Source organism: Ambystoma mexicanum, chromosome 2p (genome assembly GCF_040938575.1).
Source record: "Ambystoma mexicanum isolate Mex_15411 chromosome 2p, UKY_AmexF1_1, whole genome shotgun sequence".
NCBI lineage: Eukaryota > Metazoa > Chordata > Amphibia > Caudata > Ambystomatidae > Ambystoma > Ambystoma mexicanum.
Window position 1 is genome coordinate 1,227,572,546 of NC_090923.1, and position 23,529 is coordinate 1,227,596,074.

Genomic DNA, 23,529 nt, shown 5'->3' on the forward strand with positions numbered 1-23,529 from the left:
TATTTCATGAAAGTGTATGGAATATGTGAACAAATGGAACAAACAAAATCGCCAGACCTGGGTTCTAATCTCCGATATTAATATTTGTCCATACTAATATGGCCGCCATAGCCACTAAAGCTTTTTTTTTTTTTTTATTCATCTCTCTTCCTGAATCCGCTTCAGTCCCTTTTTTGTTTCCATCGGATTCGTGTTCGTCTGTGGAGCTCCGCTCGAAACGCTGTCACTAGCAATAGCAGTTCCGTATATGTTCACCGCTACTCTTTGTGCCAGGAAGCGCGCAGAATGAAACAGGGAATTGAGCGTTGATCACGTTAATGTTCAGTTTATTGCGGCGTTCTGCGTGCAGAGAGTGGTGATGACATGTACTCGACTGGGGCAGAGAACTTCCTCAGACAAGCAAGGTAGCGAACTATATGTATATGCATTTTTTGTACATAGACTCTACTTCCTTATCTTATTTCTGCTCATGGATGCAGGATAAACAGCGCCTGTTAGACAGATGATTAGATCATGATATACCCCGTTTCAGTTGTCATGCTTCATAGGGGATGACAGGGCGAACGTAATTATCAGAGCTTTTGGGTTTTTTCTTCCTTAATCTTCGTACCCGTACGAAATACGGTGTGAGGCCGGTTTAACGGATTCTAATCTGAATCCGGGAGGGCTGGAATTGTCAGCATTGAATTGCTTTGGACATACACATGTATTTGTCACGATTGAGCTGTTCCCCGAAATTGACCGGTCCCTTAAAGTACTGCATGACGAAGAACTAGCTCATATCAGACCCAACCTGGCAGTTTACACTTTATCCAAGGGTATGTTCGTCCTGAATTCCTATAAGGAATTATTGTAGCTTCCGCCCACTCCCCTCTCCCTGTCTCAACAACCCTTCAGCATCCCCTTGCTTTCCCTCGTCCTTGGGTCAGGGCTGCTGGAAAAAGGTAAATCCGGTTTACTGCGGAGTCCAGGCACCTGCTCCTTTCTCCCCATCCCTTCGCCCACGCCGGGCAATTAAATGAAAATGTGGCACCCCCGGTCAATGCCCGGCTCTTGCGCTGGAACGCCTGCCCCTAGCACGAGAATGGGGCGCATTTAATTATAATAGAGCGCCTGCGGTGCCTTCTCCCACCACGCCAGCTCCGAGGAGCCCTTGAAAGACTTCCCTGAGCTGGTGTGGTGGGTGGCTAATGTGGCGGTCGCCCTGCTTGCCCAGTCCTAAGGGCGGTCGTGGGGATCATTACAGTTTTCTTGGTGCAGTAAAAATGCTGGTAAATACGTTATTGGCACTTTTACAGCAATGGGTAAACACAAGTTTGCCGATTGGGTCCACTGGTTTACCTCCAGGAAAAGAGCAGGAGGTAAATCAAGCCCCCACCAGCAAATACATGGACGAATTACTGGACTGAAAGTAGCAGTGCCGGTAATTCCTGTAATCCACTCCATGGAGTCCAATGGGACTCCATGGAAGAGGAATTTACCGCCCTTTCTGCCACCTGTAATACCGGGATATCATGCAGCGGAAATGGTAGGTGGCTTTGCTGGTATCCTGCAGAAATCCTGCAAATCTATAATGACCCACTGTGATTCTGTTCCCTGCTGTAATTTGTGATATCCTAATGCCCAGTGCAATTCACCTTACTAATTCCTAGATATCGTACCTGTCATTGTAGTGCACTGTTTCCCAAGGACCCCCACAAAGGATTTTTCTCTTTTGGGAGTCCCTACTGTAACCTCCACTCAGGAATTATTCTTGCCCATTTATTTATTGGGCATTTGTAAGGCGTTATACAACCAGTAAATTGCATTTCAAAGCGGCGCTCACAGGGCAACAAGGAGGGAACATCGGGTTGAACACAATGATGCACTGGAAGATAAAGATAAACCTACTAGGCCTTGTGAGCATTCGTGCAACTGCAGAGATAGGAGGGGGGAAGATGGAGTGGGGGGGGGAGTGCTGGGGTGCCCTTGCTCGTGAGTGAGCAGCAGGTGTAAGTGCCCAGAGAAGGAGTTACATCTGTAAAAAAAAAAAAATGGGTAAGTGCAGGCCTACAGTGGCGAAGGCCGGTAAGTGCCAAGGCAAGTGCTTTGTGTAAACGGAGGCTGAGGGCGATTAGGTGTGGGAAGCCAGGGTCCCGAAGGACACATAAGGGCCCTGGTCATCAATCACAGCAACCGTGAGGTTAGCAGGTGAGGGAGAAAGGGGTGAAAAGGAAAGTCGTGCGGAACTTCCGGAATTTGGGGAGGTCCGGCTCAAGACGAAGAGGAAGGGGGAGGCTTTTCCATAAGAGGGAGTCTGCTGAGGAAAGAGATCGGCCTTCGGCCCTCTGTTTAGTTGAACGCTTGACACACGCACAGTTGTTACCAGAGGAATGTAGAGGTCTACAGGGAGAGTATTTAGTAAGAGCAAGTTGCAGATAGCGTGGTCCCTGTCCCCAGTCAGCCTTGTGGATGATGCTTAGGGATTTGAACTTGATCCTTGCAGCAACCGGGAGCCAGTGGAGAGATTTTAGGGCAGGAGAGATGAGGTCCCTGGGCTTGAGGCCAAGGATAAGTCTTGCCACCCTATTCTGGATTAGCTGGAGGGGTTGTAGAAAGGAAGAAATTATATTCAAGAGAAGGCTAGTTCAGTAGTCTAGCCTGGTGAGAACCAGAGCTCTGGTAACATTGAGCTTCTGGGGCAAAATGAGAAAAGGGAGAATTCCTTTGAGAAGGAAGAGTTGAAAGTTGGACTTCTTGGCAATGTCCTGAATGTGAGGGTTGAAGGAAAGAAAGGAGTCGAAGATGACTTCAAGGGTTCTGGCTTCAGATGAAGAAGGGGGAGAGCCCATAGAGGATGGCTAAAGTGAGGGGCAGAAAGAGGGAGCAGGGGTCCCAGTAGGAAGGATCTCAGTCTTGCTGGCATTGAGGAAGAAATCGTTGGAAGTGCACCAGGACTGGATGGCAGATAGGCATTCCGGGATGATGGAAGATGCAAGATGGTCTGCAGGAAGTTTGAAAAAGGGTTGTGTGTCATTTGCGTAACACTGGAAGTTGGTGAAGGAGGAAATGAGGAGTGCCAGCTGAGCAAGGTAAGTGTTAAGGAGCGAGGGGAAGAGATTGGAGCCCTGGGGGACCACACAGGTGGAGAAAGAGGTAGGTGAGAAGGTGCTCAGAATAATCTTGAGACGAACGGTCAGTAAGGAAGGGAATCCAGTGCCAGCTCAGCGATATCCAGAGTATCATGGAACCGTTTTATGAGGATGGAGTGGTTGTTACCAGGTGCAGCATGCTCCATATGTCCATCATTGTCTCCCCTCCTGTTTTGCCTCCATTTCTAACCATGAACAGTTGCAGGGCACTTACCCCTGCAATAGATACCAGACCCCACTCTGGGGAGCCTCTGTGCTTCTCTTCACAAGTATCTTACCGAAGAGCTTCACTACCAAGATGTTTCCAGAGACACATTCGACGCTCTTAAGTTGCTCACCAGGCCCTGAGTTAACCATCCTGCACTAAAAATTTCAGTTGTTACGCTCAAACTCACCATTTACAGACCAACTAAGCTACTGTCGCACAGCGCTTATAATAGCCCTCCCAAATAGACATCAAACAATACAATTGTACACCTCCATAGCAAAATTACATACGACAGTCATAACTAATGTACCCTAGCACTGATTGCAGACAAGGCTCCCCTTTTACCACAAATGCTTTTATGCTATTATTGACATAGAACACCTAGAAACAGACTATACACAAAGGTAAGTCTACTTCCATTGTTATGTTAAAGGTTCTTGACCGCGCACTTTTACCACCTGCGTGTTCTCTTGGCGCCCTGGCGGATCTGTAATGCAAGAGGGTGGCTGGGGTTGTTAGGACTTGACAGGAAAAAGCAAGAGAGCTTTGTTGTGCTGTTGTCAGCTTCAATTCAGAGAAACTGGTCACTGAGCGTAGGTGTGTTTTTTGGTTGGTTGTCGCCATATGGTGTTGGGTGAGATTATGTATGGTTTGTTTTGTTGTTCTGGTGTTGTGAAGTGCATGTGGTTTGTGGCGCTGTATAAGTATGGTTGTGTTTTGTTCAAAGTTTGAGAAGGTCTATGCAGAAAGGTGATTTTTAGTATGGTTTGTTATTTTCAATACATTGCACACCCCCAAAGTTCTAACTCAATGAGACTGATATCCCTTCCCTATAATTCATTCTAGTGCGCAGCAATTACCATCCCCATGAGTTCCTCCAGGAGAGTTGTCTTCCCTGTGCCCCAAGGTCAATTTTTTAGCTGCACGGTTTCTGCCCCCAAGCACATTCCTTTATGTGTGACGAATTTCACACCCTCAGTAGTCCGATTCGGTGTGTCACATCTCCCTCCCCTTTTTCCACCGTCAGTCCTCTATCCGAGTGAGATACACTTCTGGTTTCCAACCACGCTTCCAACTTAGACACCTCTCTTCTCCCCTGTCCTCTACTCCGGTGCGGCACACTCCCCATACTTTTACACAGTACTCCAGATAACATTTGGAAGAGGGAATATTTTACCCTCTATTTTTTTAAGGTGGGAGTAAAATGATTTTTTAGGGAGTAAAAATGTAAGCCCAATGAGAGTATTTTTTATAAGCAAGTACAAATAGGTTTTAACTGGAAAAAGGAAGTGTTTTTGTAGTAATTATTTCTTTGCACCTAGCTATTCATGCACATTAAAAAAATACATGTTTACTTCTTCTGATCAGGCATTAATAATAGTAGGTTCTTCCTGTGGTACTATGTGCACTAATGGTCGAAACATATCTTTGGAGCTTTGTGGGTGAACACAGCGGTACATGGTTCTATGTATCTGTTTTCTACGTTTTGTTGGGAGTATTTTTACTCCCTATTTTTATTTTTGGGGAGTACTTGCCTTTTTTTAGGGAGTAAAAGTGGGCAATACACCCCTTATCTGTAGGGCTACTTTTTCATACATATGGTTTTGTAATAATTCCTGCTGTCTTTTTGGGTGCATCAAGGGGCATAAGGCTTCGCTATACTGTTAGACTGGAAGCTTAGGCGGTTAACCTGCCAATACATGCTAAGTGCAAGAGTGGCCGATTTTCACAAATTGTCATGACTCGCCATTTTCGCCATTTCTGGACTACGTGGTCCATCAGACACCGCAACATCATTTCGAGCATATTTCCAACATGGCTGATGCCATTGCAAGGTTATCGGTCTAGTGTTTCAACTGACTTGCCATTTCCTAGAAAACAGACGCGCCCCTGCGGCTCTGCTCGTCTCAGCGCTACCTTTCCGAAGTTCCGGCAAGTGTATGTCTAACTTTCCTCTTCTCTGTGCTATCACCCTTGTTACAGGTTATTAATCCTTCCTGGTAAATATTGGTTCCACCTGCACTTAGCACTTGTGAACCATTCTTCCTTCTCCTCCTTGGGGTCCTTGCCCGGATCATTGTGCACTCGTACTCTACCTGTTGTACGGTACGAGTTCCAGATCCTTCCTGGTTTCCTTACCCTTCCGGGACGCCACCTATCCTTACCTGATCCTCCCGGGAGTTCTGAACGCCTGCATCTCTACGAGACAGACACCTACCTGCACACTAGTGACAGAGGACACTCGCCCGTGTTTATACAAATCCCGAGTCATCAGAAGAAGGAAAAACCTCTAAACAAGACTTCAAAGGATAACAGGTGAGATTCGAGGCGAAGTGTGACAGTTTGAGACGCCAAGGATTCAATATTGATACTAATATGTAGGCTGCTGTTCAGGATCTCATGAGAGGAATGCAAGAGTTAACAACTGAAGTACAGAACCTTAAAGCCGAAAATGCAGTATTGAAACAGCTTGTGTTCCAGGGATTCGGCTTTCCAAGAAAGTGCCATGGTTGGGGCATAGTGGACAAATACGATGGAACCACTAAGGCACTACGTTCCTTCCTTGATTCATGTGTAGTGCATTTTGCCTTCAAACCATTCTATTTCCCTACACCCAGTGCTAAAGTGGGATTCATAATCTCTCACCTTTCTGGAAATGCTTTGGCCTGGGCAACTCCTTTAGTGAATTCAGGAGACCCGCTCCTGGACAATTATGATGGATTTGTGGATGCCTTTAAAACCATGTTTGACCGTCCTGATCAAGTATACAGTGCTCAAGAGAAACTATTGGAATTCCAACAAGGTAATCAAGATATGTTGTCTTATGCTACCTGCTTTAAACAATTGGCCAAAGAGGCAAATTGGACTCCAGAAGCTTGTTTCACGTTATTTCGTCGAGGATTGAATGACGAGATCAAGGATGAACTGGCCAGAGTGGCCCGTCCAAGTTCCTTCCAGGCCTTGTTAGATTTGTCCTTACATATCGACTTCCGTATCTAGGAAAGAAAGGCAGAAAAGAGAAAGACACGGTCATTACCATCAAAGGCTCTCTTGGATTATCCTAGCTCTAAGGAAACGGCCTCTCCTCACTCTCCAGAACCTGAACCTATGCAGCTTGGCTCTTTACGGGGACCCATTTCTCCACATGAAAGAACGCGTCAGATAAACACTGGACTTTCTATGTATTGTGCTTCTGACAAACACCTTGTAAGAAATTGCCCAATAACCCCACCTCGGCGTTCGGGAAACACCTAGCTTCCGATCTTGAATGGAGCCCAGCTTCGGGAGAAAGGTACATGCTCTGAATCTTCTCCATGCAAAAACAATCAACATTCAAACAGCTTGGTGATAATTCAGGTGTTCCTGTCAACCACCAATAAGGAGAAGTACTCCATCCTGGCCCTGCTAGATTGTGGAGCAATGGGTATTTTTCTGGACCATGAGTGGGCTATGAAACACCATATTCCCGATAATCCAGGGACATCATACAAGTAGTCGAAGGAATCGACGGGAAACCATTATCTTGGGGACCCATAACTCAGCAAACGACAGAATTACTACTGTCAATAAACAACCATCAGGAGACACTACGTTTTGACATAATACAAGCAGCCCATTGCCCGATGGTTTTAGGCATGCCTTGGCTACAAAAACACAACCCATATATCAACTGGGCAGCAGGTTCCTTGTTTCTAGGCTCAGAATATTGTCTATCACACTGTCTATCACAGAATATGCAACCCATTTCCACAGAAACCCAGGCTTCCAAAAAATCATCCATTAGTTTGTCTAACATTACCCAGGTGCCTGAGAAATACCAACAATTTCAGATGTATTCTCATCAGCTATTGTTCATTCACTACCTTCCCATCATCCTGAAAACTGTGCTATCGACCCTGAGGATTCTGCAGTTAAACCATTTGGAAGAATGTTCATACTTTCTGAACCTGAGAAAAGAGCCCTACATGAATACTTGGACACCAATCTCGCCAATGGAACCATTCGTCCTTCTAAGTTCCCTTATTTTTTGTACCTAAGAAGGATACCAAGGAACTCCGACCCTGCCTGGACTACCGGTAGTCCTGCCTGGACTACCGGGGTCTTAATCAGTGCACTCGTAAGGACCTTAATCCATTGCCGCTCATTTCGGACATCCTGGAAGCAGTATGCAGAGCCGTCATCTTTACCAAACTTGATCTACGGGGCGCGTACCATTTGATCCGTATAAAGGAAGGTGATGAGTGGAAGACTGCCTTCAGGACGCCTTTCAGACATTTCAAGTATTTAGTGATGCCATTCGGTCTAGCCAATGCTCCAGCAGTTTTCCAGCGCTTTATGGACAGAGTATTCTTAGACATGCTATTCCTTTTTGTTATCATTTATCTGGATGACATTTTGATTTATTCCAGTGATCCCATACTACATCAAGAACATGTGTCTGTGGTCTTACAACGCCTCCGATAGAATAAATTGCTGGCTAAGCCTGAGAAGTGTATTTTCCATGTCTCTACTGTTCATTATCTGGGTTTCGTCTTAGGTCCTCAAGGAATAGAAATGGATCCTGCCAAAGTTGACTCTATCCTTTAATGGCCGGATCCTACATCAATAAAACAAATACAATCCTTCCTGGGACTTGCAAAATTCTATAGGAAATTCATCCCTACATTTTCCGCCATAGTACAGCCTATAGTTGCTTTGCTGAAGAAAGACATTCCCTTCTACTAGTTGACAAACCAAGAGTCCACCTTTCAAGAACTTAAACAAAGATTTACTCAAAGACCCATCCTGGCTCAACCTGACATCAATAAATCCTTCCTGGTGGAAACTGATGCCTCGGATTACGCCATAGGGGCAGTTCTAAAACAAGAATATGAGGACAAGGAAGAACATCCCATTGCATATTTATCTTGTACTTTGAATCGTAGCGAAACTCATTATTCAGTTCTGGAGAAGGAATTGCTTGACATCCGGCAGGCCTTTACTGAATGGTATTATCTGCTCTTTGGTGGAAAATTTCCTGTACAGGTTCGAAATGATCATCGGAATTTACTGGTCCTTCAGTCCCTGCAGTGTAGAAACAGTCGTCAGGCTCGCTGGGCCTTCTTTTTCGCCCAATACCAGTTTTGCATACTCCATGTACCTGGAACAACCAACATAATAGCTGACACATTATCCAGACGTCCTGATTACGAACCTGATGAAACCTGTGCCCTTCCTAAGATGTTTCCTGAGTCTGTGTTTATTGCACAGGCCAATTCTCTATTGGATAACATCCGCACTGAGACTCCACTCTCTGATCTTTGGAAGGAATACACTATGACGAACAGATGGGTTCTCACTGCTAAGGACGGTTACCTTTTCAAGGACAAGTGTCTGGTTATACCTACACCAAATTTGAGAACCAAGATAACAAACCCCTGTCATGATACCTTCATTCCGGGCATCGGGGCATTACGGCTACTCTTTGACTCATCCAGAGGAAGTTTTGGTGGCCTAGAATGACCGATGATATACAAGCCTACATCCAAGCCTGTGCTGTCTGCAGTCAAGAACAAGTGTGACGATAAAAGACCAGCTGGTCTTCTTCATCAACCTGCATTACTGGATTGACCTTGGGAGATAATTGCCACCGATTTCATTGTGGAATTACCTCCGTCCAAGGGCTTCACAACCATCATGGTTACCATCGACCTGTTCTCCCATATGGCCCATTTCATTCCCTTGGATAAGCTACGTCGGCGCAAGAAATGGCAGGAATTTTCTTAACTCACATCTTTAGACTTCATGGCCTCCCTTTCAAAATCTTTTCTGACCGCGGACCTCAATATATTTCTCAGTTCTGGAAGTACTTGTGCAAGATGTTGGGTATTCAACGTGCCTTGTCTTCAGGATACCATCCTCAGACCAACGGGATAACCAAACGAGTAAATCAGACCCTAGAACAATACCTACGATGCTTTGCCTCCAAGGCCCAGGATGATTGGTCTGTTTTGATTCCAGTGGCAGAATTTGCATATAACAACTCTGACCATTCTGCCATCAAGACAAGTCCTTTCTTCTGCACTCAAGAATTACATCCATCTGTTCTGCCAACACTCCTGCCTCACTCCACCCCAGTTCCATCGGTTGATTCCTGGATAGAGCATTTGGTCACTGTACACAAGGATGTGAAAGGACATTTAGAAAAGGCCAGGATGGATGTCAAACAATATGCTGATACCACGAGGAGACCTGGTCCGATGTATGCCATCAGTGACAAAGTCTGGATTTCCTCTAGACTTTTGCCTCGACACCTGACCCAACAAGTTGGCTCCACGTTTCTATGGGCCCTTTGCGATAAAAGAGATCATTAACCCTGTAGCCTTTCGACTACAATTACCAGATTCATGGAAGAAGATTCATCCAGTTTTTCACACATCCTTGCTTAAGCCTTACTCCCAAACCACCAGGACAACTCTACGACCTACCCCTGTACTTAACAATGATCAAATCGAATTTGAAGTTTCCAGGATATGCGATTCCAGATATAGAAGAGGTTGATTGCAATATTTAGTGGAATGGGAAGGTTATCCACCCAACAAAAGTACTTGTGAACCAGTGTCCAACAAGTGTCCGTTTACTACGGAGGTTCCATTTAATCCATCCAGGTAAATCGGGTGGATCACAGTTTAAGAGGGGGCATGCTGTCATGACTCGCCATTCTCGCCCTTTCTGGATTACATGATCCATCAGACACAGCAACATCATTTTGAGCATATTTCCAACATGGCTGACGCCATTGCAAGGTTACCGGTCTAGTGTTTCAACTGACTTGCCATTTCCTACAAAACAGACGTGCCCCCGCGGCTCTGTGCGTCTCAACGCTACCTTTCCGAAGTTCCGGCAATCGTATGTCTAACTTTCCTGTTCTCCGTGCTATCACTCTTGTTACCGGTTATTAATCCTTCCTGGTAAATATTGGTTCCACCTGCGCTTACCACTTGTGAACCATTCTTCCTTGTCCTCTTTGAGATTCGAGGCGAAGTGTGACACAAATATTTAGTATGCTTAATGAGCCCGGTCTATGCGGGTAGGTTAAATTCCGCAAGGGGTATGGTAACAGGTTATTCAAATAGGTGGTTTCCAGGGGTACTTTAGTGGTTGTATTCTTCTTTTTTCAGGCTTGTTTCTCTTAGGTTTTGTTTGATTTGGCATGTTGGATTGCTTTGATGGGGCCGGTTCCTTTGCCCGTTCTCGGTTCATGTCGGGTGTGTTCTTTCCGTCCTTGGCTTTGCTGGGCTCCTTCTCGGTGTGTTTGTTCGTTTCGTGGTGCGTAGATGTTGTTCAGTCATTTTCATCCCGTTCAGAGCTGAAGAGCCAGGTTTTTAGAAGTTTTCTGAATTTTGTATGAATTCCGCTCCCTGGCCGTGGATTGCTCTGTGTATTATGCACATTGTTTTGAAGGTGATTTGTTTTTTGACTGGGAGCCAATGTAGCATCTTTAGAACTAGTGTAATGTGGCCTCTTCAGGAGAATTTGAGAAGTCTGGCAGCTGCATTCTATATTTGTTGCAGTTTCCCCAGTAAGTAGTCCGGCATTACAAGGTGTACGCTGTTGGCGTAGTCTATCCCGGATATGTTGAGGCAGATGATGGCAAGTTTTATGTGCTTGAAGCAGAGGACGGGTAGAATCGTTTTGATCATATGAAGATGGAAGAAGCATTTCTTAATGATCTCATTTAGATTCTAGTGTTAACTCATTGTACATTAGGATGCCAACATTTTTTACTACTTTGGACGGTTTGGGTGGTGTTCCCAGTTCTGTGGGCCATGGGATGTCCTGGCTGTTTCCTTGGTTGTCGAGTGTAATCATAATTTCAGTTTTTTCCAGGTTAATTTTGAGGTTAATAGTGTTCATCCATTGGTAGAGTTCTTTGAGACACTCTGCTAGCATAGGGTTCTCCTCTTCAATACCGCCAATTTTGTCGATGATTTGGGTATCGTCTGTGTAATTGTAGCATGTGAGGCTGTGTCTTTTGAGAATGTTGATTACTGGCATCATCATAGATGTTGAACAGTAGTGGGGATAATTAGTGGGGATAATGAGGAGCTTTGTGGAACTCCACAAGTGGTGTCCCGCAGTGTAGATTTTAATGGTTTTAGCCATCCTGTTTTTGGTCTTTCCGATAAGAAAGTAAGATTTAATCAAAAACAGCACTTTGTCGCTGATCCCTATTTCTTCCAGTCTCCTGACAAGGGCGTTCTGGTTGACTGTGTCGAATGCTCCAGAGTGGTCGAGCAATATCAGTGGCAAGTTCATTTTGGAGTCTGCTTTGGTGTTTCGGTCGTTCCATATAGAGAGTAGTGCCATCTCTGTTTCTCTCATTGTCTGAAGCCTACTTGTGCCTGGTCCAATAGTTGTTTATTTTCAACGTGTTCCAGTATTTGTTCGTAGACATAGGTCTGTATTCGTTTTGCCGGGTAAGGAATGTTTGAAATCAGTCTGTAGTTTGCGAGGTCTTCTACATCACGCAAAGTATCTTTACGGAGCGGTTTGATGTAGGCCGATTTGAAGTCTTGTGGTAGTCTTTCTGTTGAAAGTGACAGATTGAAGAGGTTTGGGTAGTATTCCGATGGTGTACCCTGTGTAAAAATCAATTTGTAGATGTCTGGTGGACAGGTGTCAATTGGGGAGCCTACCTTGTTGCTTTTGTCCACCACGCTACAGAATCTTTCTCTTGATATTTGGGCAAAACTGTTCAGCCTGATCTGTGGGCAAGGGCTTGGTTGGATGTGGTGAACGGTCTGGTTGGTCGGTCTACTTTGTGTGATGCAAGGTATGTTGGTGATTATACTCTTAAAGTGATCTGCGAGATCACTGCATAGTTTTTGTGAGGGCACCAGTGTTATTGTATGCAGGTGGAGGGATTCTCATCTCATTTACGAGGTTGTACAGTTCTTTTGGAGTATTGTTGGCTTTTGTGATCCAGACGTTGTAGTATTTCTTTTTCGCTTTGAGAATTTCCGCTTTGTTCAATCGTATTTTTTTTTTATTCGTTATTCTTTGTCTTGGTTGTAGTTTTTTTACTTTCTTGTTCTAGTTTCCGGGTGTTTTCATTGCTTTGAGGTGGGGCGTGAACCATCTCGACGCTGCTTTCTTTCGTGTTGGTATGAGGGTTTTTTGCAGAGAGATGCTATCTATTGTTTCTGAGATCCATTTCAGGATTAGGTCTGTTTTTTCGTCTGTAAGTTGTGTCCAGGGTTGCCACCGATGGCTTTGAGAATTCTAGTTTCTCTTCTAGGTTACTGCTTTTAACAGATCTCCAGTTTATTTTCCAGATCGGGCGGGGGGTTCTTTAGGGGCTTGTTGGATGCTTTTGATGGTATTTCTATCACAAATTGTATAATGAGGTGGCTCCATAGTATTTGGATTGGTGGTGCTGTTGTGATCAGATTTGTATTGTCGTAGATTGCATCTAGAGTGTGGCCTGCTGTGTGTGTTGCTCCTTTCACCATTTGTTGTAGCTTCATTGTCTCAAGCTGCTTAGTTAGGATTTTCTGCAAGTTTTGCTTTCTCTTCTTTGAACCATATGTTCACATATTAACACAACAGCAACACTATGTTGCTGGTTCCCTTTCTCTGTACTAATCTAAACTGAACCCCCCCATCTCTTTCAGATTGGCGCGAGCGCCTGCAAATCATTCTGATGACAGCGATGCACGGTATAAATGCAACTAACAACAACTATATGACAAAAAACAAAATGTAGCAGGGTGGGCCTGTGGAGTTTACAGACACTGACAATCCTTTTTTATATAGATCATGCTATTTTCCAGGGAAATTCCTCTATGCTTAGGTTCAACCTTTCCTAAACCTAAATTAAAACACAATCAAGGTATTGTGAAGAATCCTATGGATTCCTCACTGAAACCCTGCCTAAAGTCTTCTGCCAGTTGGCTAGGGAAAGGCAGACGCTTCCTGACCTTGGGGGTGGTGTACTGCGGCAGGATCACCTGAGAGGAGACAAGGCCCAGGGTGGTGAGGAAATCACGTGGGATGAGATACAGTATTTGCCCTTTGAAAGGGAGAACCTTTCAAGGTTTCCAAACAGGTAATGGCTTATTGTCATTATAATGTATCTGACCCACATATAAGATATGTGGTTCTGTACACCAGTACCATAAAATCTCAGCCAGCTTTACCAACAGAAAGACTCTTCAAGGTATTTCATGTTAATCACCCTCCTTACTCCCAAAGGTAAAACGTAAATAAATCTAGAAATATTGCCTTAAGTAAATTGTCTTTCTCTGTAACAACACATTTTAATGGTTCATCTTTAAAAATGACTTTGAGGGAAGTAAATCTACCCTTAAAATCAAGCAGTCACTTAAAAGAACTAACTCAGTTGTTGGGGACTACAAGCCCCATGAACCCATGATTACTGGGACGAGGAAGAAGGCTGAAGAGGCATGCTGTAGCATTCGTTGGGCAATTAAGCTTAACATCCCACACCTGAAGGAACCTGGGAGGCATAAAAGGCCTCCTTAGGTGCAAGCACAAGGAAGGAGCTAGAACTGGGGCTGGGGTATGTGCTGTAGTAGCAAAGGCAGAAAGAAGAAGACATGAGTCCTCATTCTGAGGTTGGCGGTAACCCACCCGTGCCACCGGTGGGTTGCCGCCAACCCGGAAACACTGAATCCGCCACCTGACATCCTGGTACCACCGGAACATTACAAGTCCCTGCGGCGTGGGAAGTCAGGCGGCAGATTCGGTAACTCCCCATAGGACTCCATGGGAGTGGGGAGACGGAATCACCGGCACCAGTCTGCCTGTAGGGGCCATTTCACCCGGCAGGTCTGACTCTGCCAGGTGCAACGGCTTCTGCAGGCATACTCGTAGTATGGCGGTTCGGAAACAAGGAACCACCAGACTTGGAATGAGGTCCATGGTGTTAGCAATCCAGGCATATGTGGGAGAGTCAAAGGGACGCTGGAACGTTGATGCAGCATATTTCACCTGCTTGTTCTGTGAGGGTCCTGTTCCTCCAATGAGTTGCAGCGGAAGGCGTACAGGAAGGCTGCCTTTCCCCATGTGAGCCTGATTGTGGAGATTGTTGTGCCAGAGGTGTATTGGATACTGAGGCGAGGATCTACTGCCGGCAACAGTATCCAGTCCAATCTTCACTCGCGTTTAAAGGAATGGTTCGGGCAACATTTTTTATTGTCCTTACGGGTCGGCCATGTGTTTTTAAGCCTAAGTCGCTCGATTTTAGAAAAATTTCCTATGGACCTTACCCGAGTTTTCGTCTATGAAACGCACGCGAAAACAGGCATCAGGGCGCTGCCATTTTGTGATAATCCTATCACTTGCCCCATCGCCCTGGCTGACCTGCTTGTGCGGCACTAAATCATATCCCCCGTCCCTGAGCCTGACATTATCAAAACATTCATATTCCCCGCCTCTCTCTGTGACGTTACTGTGCTGCGTAGGCAAACGCGCCCAGTCGTCTTCTACACGACTTCACACAGAACCCGGAAACCAACACGGAATATGAAACTGTACTTTTAAATTCAACAGCAACACGGTACATTTGGTAAAGTACATTTATTTAACATTAAATGTTTATAGAATATTCAGCAATTGGCATATTAAATCGGAATGTCATTTTTTTTCTTTTCTCTCTGTCTGCAAATCCTGTTCCGTTTTATCGTGAGTCACGCGCTGTTACTTTATGGTACACAGGGTGTTGGTTTTCGTTAAAAGAAGCACTTTGGTCGCACGGTGAACCGCAAGATTGTTCCATCAACTAGGCACTAGGGCAGCGTAAAGGTTGATATGTTGCTTCTAGCCGCTAGTACCGCATAAGGGCATATGGGCCCTTGGCGATCGTCCCATAAGATCGTCAAAGTGGTGCAGTTGTTTACGATAAGCTGCAGCTGGCGGTTGAAGAAACCATCTGCCGGGCTCTGAAACTGCTGGCAGTAGCAGTAGGGTAGGATATACCTGTTTTGAAAACATAAAAATTATAATTAGTCTCGCCAGCCGATCTTTATTAATATTATTAATTTTATTTATTACGGCCGATCTGAAACTATTTGCTTTCAAGGATAGTGCAATGGAGTATGTGCGGCTCTAAAATCAATGCGAAAACTAACGAAATAAATTGAGGTTAACACAATGAGAAACGACTGTTTGTCTACATGCATGTGGAATGTGGACCTGCATGCGCATGTGCCCGGTACAAAGACGATCCCACAAACGTTTTACTTGCTCTTCATTCATTCATTCATCCATTCATTAATTCTTCATTCTGGTATAAAAGTGTCTAAAGAGTTACTTAGATTATATTTGCAATTTCCATTGTGTCTCTGTGTAATGCAGTCCGTAAATCTCACTGTGCTCTTGACAACGATTTTTCGTATACTGAACTAACATGAAACTCGGTCTAGTTTCAGAATTTTCTGCCTTATCGTCTTTTACGTTATTGCACCCCTCCTTCAAATGAAGTCCTTTCGGTATGGTCCCTGTCTCTCAAGGTCAAAAAACAATAGAACCTTATACTGCCAGTGTGAAGTTGTAGGCCTCTTCAGACCGCCAGCTGAAAATCAAAGCCGCTGACCTTCACTCTAAACGAGCATACATTCTTACTTTGCAACATCCCGTAGTAAAGCCATCTGTGAGAACTTGAATTTCCGAATCCATCTATGTACTAGCCCTCAATGTGCAAATGTGAACTGGCTTCTCCCATCTGCAACGGCTCGCTTGGCTCGTCCTGAGGCCGCCAATTTTGTCCTTGTTGTCCGCGAGCTTTGCAGCCCTAGAGAACCATAACTATGAAGACATTGACTTTTTGGGGGAAGGTCAGGGAAAGTATAACGTACCCGAGGAGTTGAGTTATAAGTGACATTTATTGTTTGTTTTATTATTTGCAATACGCAAGCCTTGCGAAACTTAGTTACAGCAACAAAAATATATACATACACTTATTGACAAGGTCAGCGATATGAGGTGAATAGAGAGAAAAGTCAAACATGACACCCAGGTTGTTCGCCACCCAGGATGGTGAAGGGAGGGGTTAGGGTTAGCATACTTTGTATGTACACTGTACAATAAAATTTATTTACAAAAAGACAATCATATTACAATTATTTAAACCGGGATTTGTACTTCACAACCAGCTCTGCTTTGGGTGGACATGGCACAGTGGCAATGTTTGGTGGCAATGCATCAGAGCTCTGCACAGAAACGTTCAAAATTCAATATCTGTGCTTCTCGAGTACAGCAACAATAAGGCTTTTTACAAAGTCGAACTCCATTTCCTCATAGACTGGTTTGATGACCCATTGCTTACTTCTTTTAAAAAAACACCTTAGTGTAGTGAGGCATCCTTACATTACCCGTAGTCCTAGATTGTTCACGGCAGAGATTCTCGTTATGGGCCAAGACTGCAAGTAGAGTCCTATGTTTCATGCCTTGTATGCTGAAATGCAAGCGCTTTGGCCTGTACTTTAGGCACATATTGTGGAACACCTCCAAACCTCCTGTGTGACAGAATTCTGTCAATCCCCTCAAATCTCTTGATAGAGTTTTATCGAAAACAATCTTCTCAATGACTTTGTCTGTCGGTGAAGATGGAATCAACCACTTCTTCTTCCTTGCCTCCTCTGGGGACAAAGGGCCATGTTCACGTTGGTGGAAATGTAGGTTTTCTGACCAGCGGTGAACGTTGGTACAGTGGTGCATCAGTGACCGCCATTTTTCAAGTAGTATTTCCACTGACACTTCACAAGGTTTGGAGCTCCACCAAAGATGGTTGCTGATAGACTGGGACCACTGTGAAATACTTTCCAAACCTTTTTTTTTCCCCTGCAGCCGAGATTTTCTTATTGATTGATTTAACAAGATGCCATACATCAAATTGATGTTTAATATGTGGGAACTGCTCTCTCATTGTCTTGGCAATTGAAACGTGTCCGTTCGTGGCTATGAGGTCGATGTGCATTCCCCTCGATTGTAGATATTCCACTGATTTTATAAATCCTAGTTTCTCCATGACCACTGAGGATGTACATTGTGTTACCTGCACGACCACCGAACTCACAATTTTCTTACTATCCATGTCCTGAAAGTGGTAGGTGCAGTACTTGGCAGAAAATCCAGGGCTGTTGCACTGTCCATCACCGGCTAGTCTTAATTGTTTCCCTTCGAATATACTTGCTAGAGACAATTGTTCAATTTTCCAAGCATCACTAATGGCCGGAAACAGATAATCATGTTGGTATTTGTAGTACTGCGTTTTAGAAATGAAATGAAGCAAAAACTGAAAGAAAGACTCTAATTTTCTAAAACTGGACCCACTAAAAAGTGATGCAGCTGCACACAGTAGATTGTCTGCTGGCAGCTGCACCAGCATCGGTTGTGCAGACCATGAGAATGCATGATTTAATCTACAGGCGGCATGTATTTTGACGTTACTGCCTTGTTTTTGACGAGTCACATGAATCAATGGCCTCCGACATACTTTCCCTCTAACGGAATGCCCACATTTCAGCATACTTATAATATCCATCAAATATCTGTCGAATACTATGTATTTGCCCTCTTTCATTAGACTGTCATCCGGTGTCACAAAAGCAACAAAGGTAGCTGACCAAAGCACAGAAACGAGTCACAGAATACTCAAAGTAACACAGAGAGAGGAATGGAATCGAAAATCTGCTGCTGTGTGTTGTGAAACGGTCTGTTTATACTTATTGAGGAAAGAGGCGTCCTGCCATTTCCATGGCGACACGTCATTAGCTGAAGCGCAGTGAATGTTGACACAAGACGTGCTTTGGAGTTGTGAAATGAGCGGTACGCGTCTGCTGATGACAGGCTCAGCGGCGGGGGATATGATTTAGTGCCCCAAAAGCAGGTCAGCCAGGGCGATGGGGCAAGTGATAGGATTATCACAAAATGGCAGCTCCCTGATGGCTGTTTTCGCGTGTGTTTAATGAACGAAAACTCGGGTAAGGTCCATAGGAAATTTTTCTAAAATCGAGCGACCTAGGCTTAAAAACGCATGGCCAACCCGTAGGGATAATAAGAAATTTTGACTGAACCATTCCTTTAAGCAGAAGCGAGCTGAAGTTGTTTGTTGAACTTTTTCAAATGGGACAATGAAAAAGTACCACTCGTGTGTGATCGGTAATTTCTCTTTTCATTCACGTGAAGAGCAAAGGCTGCAGAAAGCCATTGTTAAATACTTTAAACATTGTAAACTTTATGAAGAAGTGGTCGCATGTGCCTAATTTAGCTTTTCAATGGAAGAGTGACCTTTGCATCTTTATTCATGCAAATGTTAAATGCTCATAAAGGAAGTTAAGTGTTGAAACCATTGTATCTACAGTTGCCCAAGCCAAGGGTATTCCCCTCTTAAGACTGAAAGCAGTCTTTCCTAAAGCCAGAAAGCAATCTGAAAAATACTGTGAGCCTAAGAGAAGTTCAACCTTGTCTGAGATAGAAGTGTGCACGCATTACCCTAGGCTAAGAGTGTGGCACCAAGGCTTCTGGGTAATTATTTTGGCTAACAGTTGGCAGAGAGATGTAGGAAAAGTTGGGGAAGGGAAACTTGCTGCTCATGAATATTATTTGAAGTTGACACAATCTATATTGCCAAAGACTTCAGGCAACAGAGAGAAGTGGGTCATACAAGCAAACCTAAGTCATCGTTGTGGCAGACAGACAAAAGATGCAAAGAGGCTGCCCTTTTGAAGGGAGATATTCAGAGGAAGAGTGCACAAAAAGATCTGGGAGCCCCTCTACCGAGAACAAACACGGCCAAATAACCTGTTCTATGGGAAGGTGCCCACTCGGGAGGGTCTACAACCACGTTTTAGCTCACTGTACCTTTCACAGAGGAGAAATATCTGTTTGCATATAATTCTTTGTCCCACCTACATGGGCATTCCAGCACACTGAAATGCTAGGAAATTCTCCTCTGAACAGGAGTACGAACAACAATCCAAGACACATGTTTCGGCTTTGTCGAGCCTCATCCGTGAGGTGAAGCTATGCCTCTCTAAGGACAGTGAGCAAGGGGCCCAAGTCTGGAATACCATGGGTAACTAAGGGTGAAACCCACAGTTCCTAAAAATGCACAAAAAGGTCTGAGAGCCCTTCTAACGAGAAGGAACATGGCCAAATAACCTGTTCTGTGGGACGATGTCCACTCAGGAGGTCTACAACCATGGTTTAGCTCACTGTACCTTTCACAGAAAAGAAATATCCATTTGCATATGTGAAAAACCTGAAGGTGTTTCACTGCCCAAACTCCAGGGATCCTTTGCACAGGTGGCAGGGCATGGCCATCGCCTTTGGATCCAGACCCTGGGGGTGGACAAGTGCGGGAGGATCACCTGAGTGGGAGGTCCTCAGGGAGTGGGGCAGAAACACCTGATGGTGAAACATAGTATCCCCCTTCTCCCAGTTACCCACAATTGCACACTCCCACTACCGTTTTGGGACATTTCCAAACACACACCATCTCCCCCCTCCCCATTCTCATAAAATACTGGGACGAAGAAGAGACAAATGGAAATAGTAACGATTACCTGTATAAAACACCTTACGACACAGAGGAAAGACTGCTACCAACTACCCTCATGTTGTCCCACTAATGAGACCAGGCAGGGTCAGGCACTTAATTGTAATCGTACACACCTGACCCTATTACCTCTCCAACATGGTTAAAAGGAGGCACACGAGAGCACACTCTGAGCAAGGTGGTGCACAGGAAGGAGCAGCTCTTCTAGAGAGGTGGTGAGCCAGGCAAAGGAGAGCAACAGACCAGAGAACTTGGAGAAAGCAGCTAAAAGCCAGAAACCCCTTTTGCCAGCAATCGTTGAATCCTGAAAGCCGCAAGGGCTACACCAGCCGGCCAAGCTGGGAAGTAGGAGCAATTGTATCCAGTGCGACCAGGTTAATATCTGTCCTCTGGGTGAATGGCAGAGTTGGGGAGGCACCAGAACAGCGAGAGTAACAGCCTTGACTTTACATCCAAGGACGCAACAAGCAGGTAAGCCTCTCAAACGCAATCAGTGAGTCAAGTGTTCGGTCTGTGATTCTGAGTGCCTGCAACAGTTACTAAGGGAAAAATGAAGGTTACGCATGAGATGATATGCTGCGAGAGAAAGTGAGCCTATGGTTCAGAATATTGACTCACATGTACTAAGTAGCAGAGTGGTCCGGCACCGCGGGTGTGCTCATTCTAATACGGCTGTGAAAAGTTGTGAAGTGACAAAGACGGAAAGAAGTGAAACAAGTGAATGCATAAAGACGGATACATTTGACAGGCGTAAATGAGCCAGTTTGATCCCGGAAGAGGGAAACTGGATGTGTAAAGGGAACGTTGGTGAAATTAAGAAATACAAGTACCAAGATGCATTGCAAGGGAAAAGGAATGACTGAGAGAATCCTACGGTAACATGTCAAAGTAAAGCCAAAGTCCTCATAATTGTGAAAGTGTTCGATAAGCGGGAAAAGACTTGACAGAGGGAAGTCTTAAGAAAGATATGATGAAAACATGGGGAAGGGAACACCGGGAAAACAAATAAATAAGAAAAGCTTGAGCCTGATTTGAGGGGAGCTGAAATGGGACTGTAACCAGATTGAAAGACACTGATTAAGTTGTGCAAGAAGGGGGATAACCTGGACTTGGGCAAATGAAAAACCCGAGAGGTTGATCCCTTCAATTGTTGGGACAGGCAATTCGAGAACTTGAAGGCTCTGGGAGACCGAGCAGATGTCATGGCCACAGGCCCCAGAACACAAAAACCACACCATCTAGTGATGGAGGCAATGGGTAACTTGACTCACTTATGTCCCTTTGGGACCCATAAACACAGGGGCCCTGACTGGGCTCAGTGCTGGCGCCTTTGGCGCCAGGCTCATATAGAGACGTGAGCAGGAACACTTTATTTCAGTGCAGGAGTGCTTTTACTTTATTTCAATGTAGGAGTGCTTTTATTTTGCAAGAACTTTCCAGGAGCTGAAAGCCTTTATTCCAGAGAACATCCTCATGTGCTGACTCATGGGGTGTGGCTCCCTAGGCCTGGTCTTCATGTGCTGACTCATCAGGTGTGGCAGGCAGGCTGAACCTGGTGGGCGTGGCTTCAGAAGCTCAGCTATATAAGCTGCTCCATCCTTAAGGCTGGTGCTTTGTGTTACTGTGCACTTGCGTTACTGTGCACTCGCGTGCAACGTGACGCTCACCGCCGCTTGGACCAGTTTACTTACCTTTGAAACCTGCCGTTCTCCTGCATACTCACCTCCAGGAAACAGGTGCTTCATTGCTTAAACTGCAGACTCATCTCCTGACATCCAGTGATCTTGATCCCGACGCCGCAGCACCGCACTCCGCATCCACGAACTCGGACCCTGTGAAGAAGAAGAAAGACAAGGTTAGAACATGTGTCCTAGGGCCATGCCGCATTTGAACCCTGCGCACCCCCTAGTTAACTTACCAGCTACTGTACCGCTGTAGCTTCGTTCCTCATTCCCTCCGGCTGCCGCCTCGAGCTCTGCAGCTTCTGCCGGGCCGGCAACATCACCTCCAAGGGAAGAAAGCAAAAGAGCAAACATCAAAAGTGGAACGGACAGCAATACAAGACAACAAACTTTACAATACAACAAAAACAGACGAGAAAAGACAAAGGCAAACAGGAACACTTACCTGAAGTATAGTGGCTTAGTCGCAGCAGGACTGGACTACCACGTGCAAGGGACCAGTGAAGGAACTCGGTCCAGATCATACATGCACCCTTTCCAGAAGCAGCAGGATGGAGTGCTCGCCAAAACTAATCAACATGAGCAGTCCCGAGCAGCATCACCTATTACCACCAGTCACCACATAAGCGCAGAGGGCGAAGTTGGACCCGAGCGACCTCACCCAGGGGAGGGCTGCAACCGTGCCCCAATGCTTCCGCAGAGACCAGGTGAGCGTAACAGCAGACTGCCAAGGTGTTTCCAATCCAGAGTGTGTCTGAGTGCAAAGTGTTCCTCCTAAAACCCATGTGCCATATAACCTGGGGAAGAGGAGCCACAGTGAGACATATTTCTGCCATTCAGACATTTTGATTTCACACTGATTTTTCCTTTAATAATACATTTCCCTGTGCACATTTATTTTAATAGAGTGAGGGCAGGCATTAGGTTTTCTAGTTTAAATATTATGATTTGGACCAGACTGACCAGGACCGTTTATCTTTTATTTTGAGGGTCGAGCACGCTCCCATCTTTGTGTCAGGGCAAGATAGGAGTTTTTCAACCCCCTTCAAAGTAAAAAAAGGTTTTCAGACTTGTGAATATTGTGTCAGTGTCCATTGTTTGATACCATGCCTTCCTCACACATATCAGTCTTTGTCTCACCAACAGGGGCAGTCCAGCACCGAAATGCTAGGAAATTCTCCCCTGAACCGGAGTACCAACAATAGTCCTAGACGCGTGTTTCGGCCTTGTCGGTCTTCATCAGTGAGGTGAACTATGCCTCTCTAATCACAGTGAGCTAGGGGTCCAAGCCTGGATTACCCTGGGTAACACTGGGTGAGGGTGAAACCCAGAGTTCCTAAACATGCACAAAAATGTCTGGGAGCCCCTCTACCGAGAACGAACATGGCCAAATAACCTGTTCTATGGGAAGGTGCCCACTCGGAGGTTCTACAACCACGTTTTAGCTCACTTTCCCTTTCAATGAGGAGAAATATCAATTTGTATATTGCTCTTTGTCCCACTCACAGGGGCAGTCCAGCACCGAAATGCCAGGAAATTCTCCTCTGAAGATTACTAACAGCAACCCCAGACATGTATTTCGGCCTTGCGTGTCTGGAGTTTCTGTTGGTACTCTTCTTCAGAAGGGAATTGCCTGACATTTCGGTGCTGGACTGTCCTTGTGTGTGGGACAAAGACTGATATGCAAATGAATATTATTCCTCCAGGGATCGAAATTGGGATTTGTTGACCAGGTGCAAAAAGCAGCTCATGGGTATCCGGCACAGCTAGTTAAACAGTGGCTGCCTCTAGGGAACCAGGAGCTAGTACAGACTGCGCAGTAAATTTAATTTTTCGCATGTTATCCTATATGCTCTAAATGTCCCTTAAGCGTGTTCTTTATTGTCCTTCATATACATCCCCAGAAATATGTAGTTAATATCACATAGCTAGATTTGTATGGCA

At 45.1% G+C, this 23,529-nt stretch overlaps 1 protein-coding gene across 1 annotated transcript in view; it reads left to right on the plus strand.

Annotated features, from left to right (window-relative positions):
* The first annotated feature begins 221 nt into the window (after positions 1 to 221).
* The window catches only part of AP5Z1 (adaptor related protein complex 5 subunit zeta 1), a 497,387-nt gene continuing 474,079 nt past the window's right edge, over positions 222 to 23,529 (plus strand). The window contains exon 1 of the mRNA XM_069645515.1: positions 222 to 404. Coding sequence (XP_069501616.1) covers positions 364 to 404 — 41 coding nt within the window. The 5' untranslated portion in view covers positions 222 to 363. The remainder of the gene's footprint in view (positions 405 to 23,529) is intronic.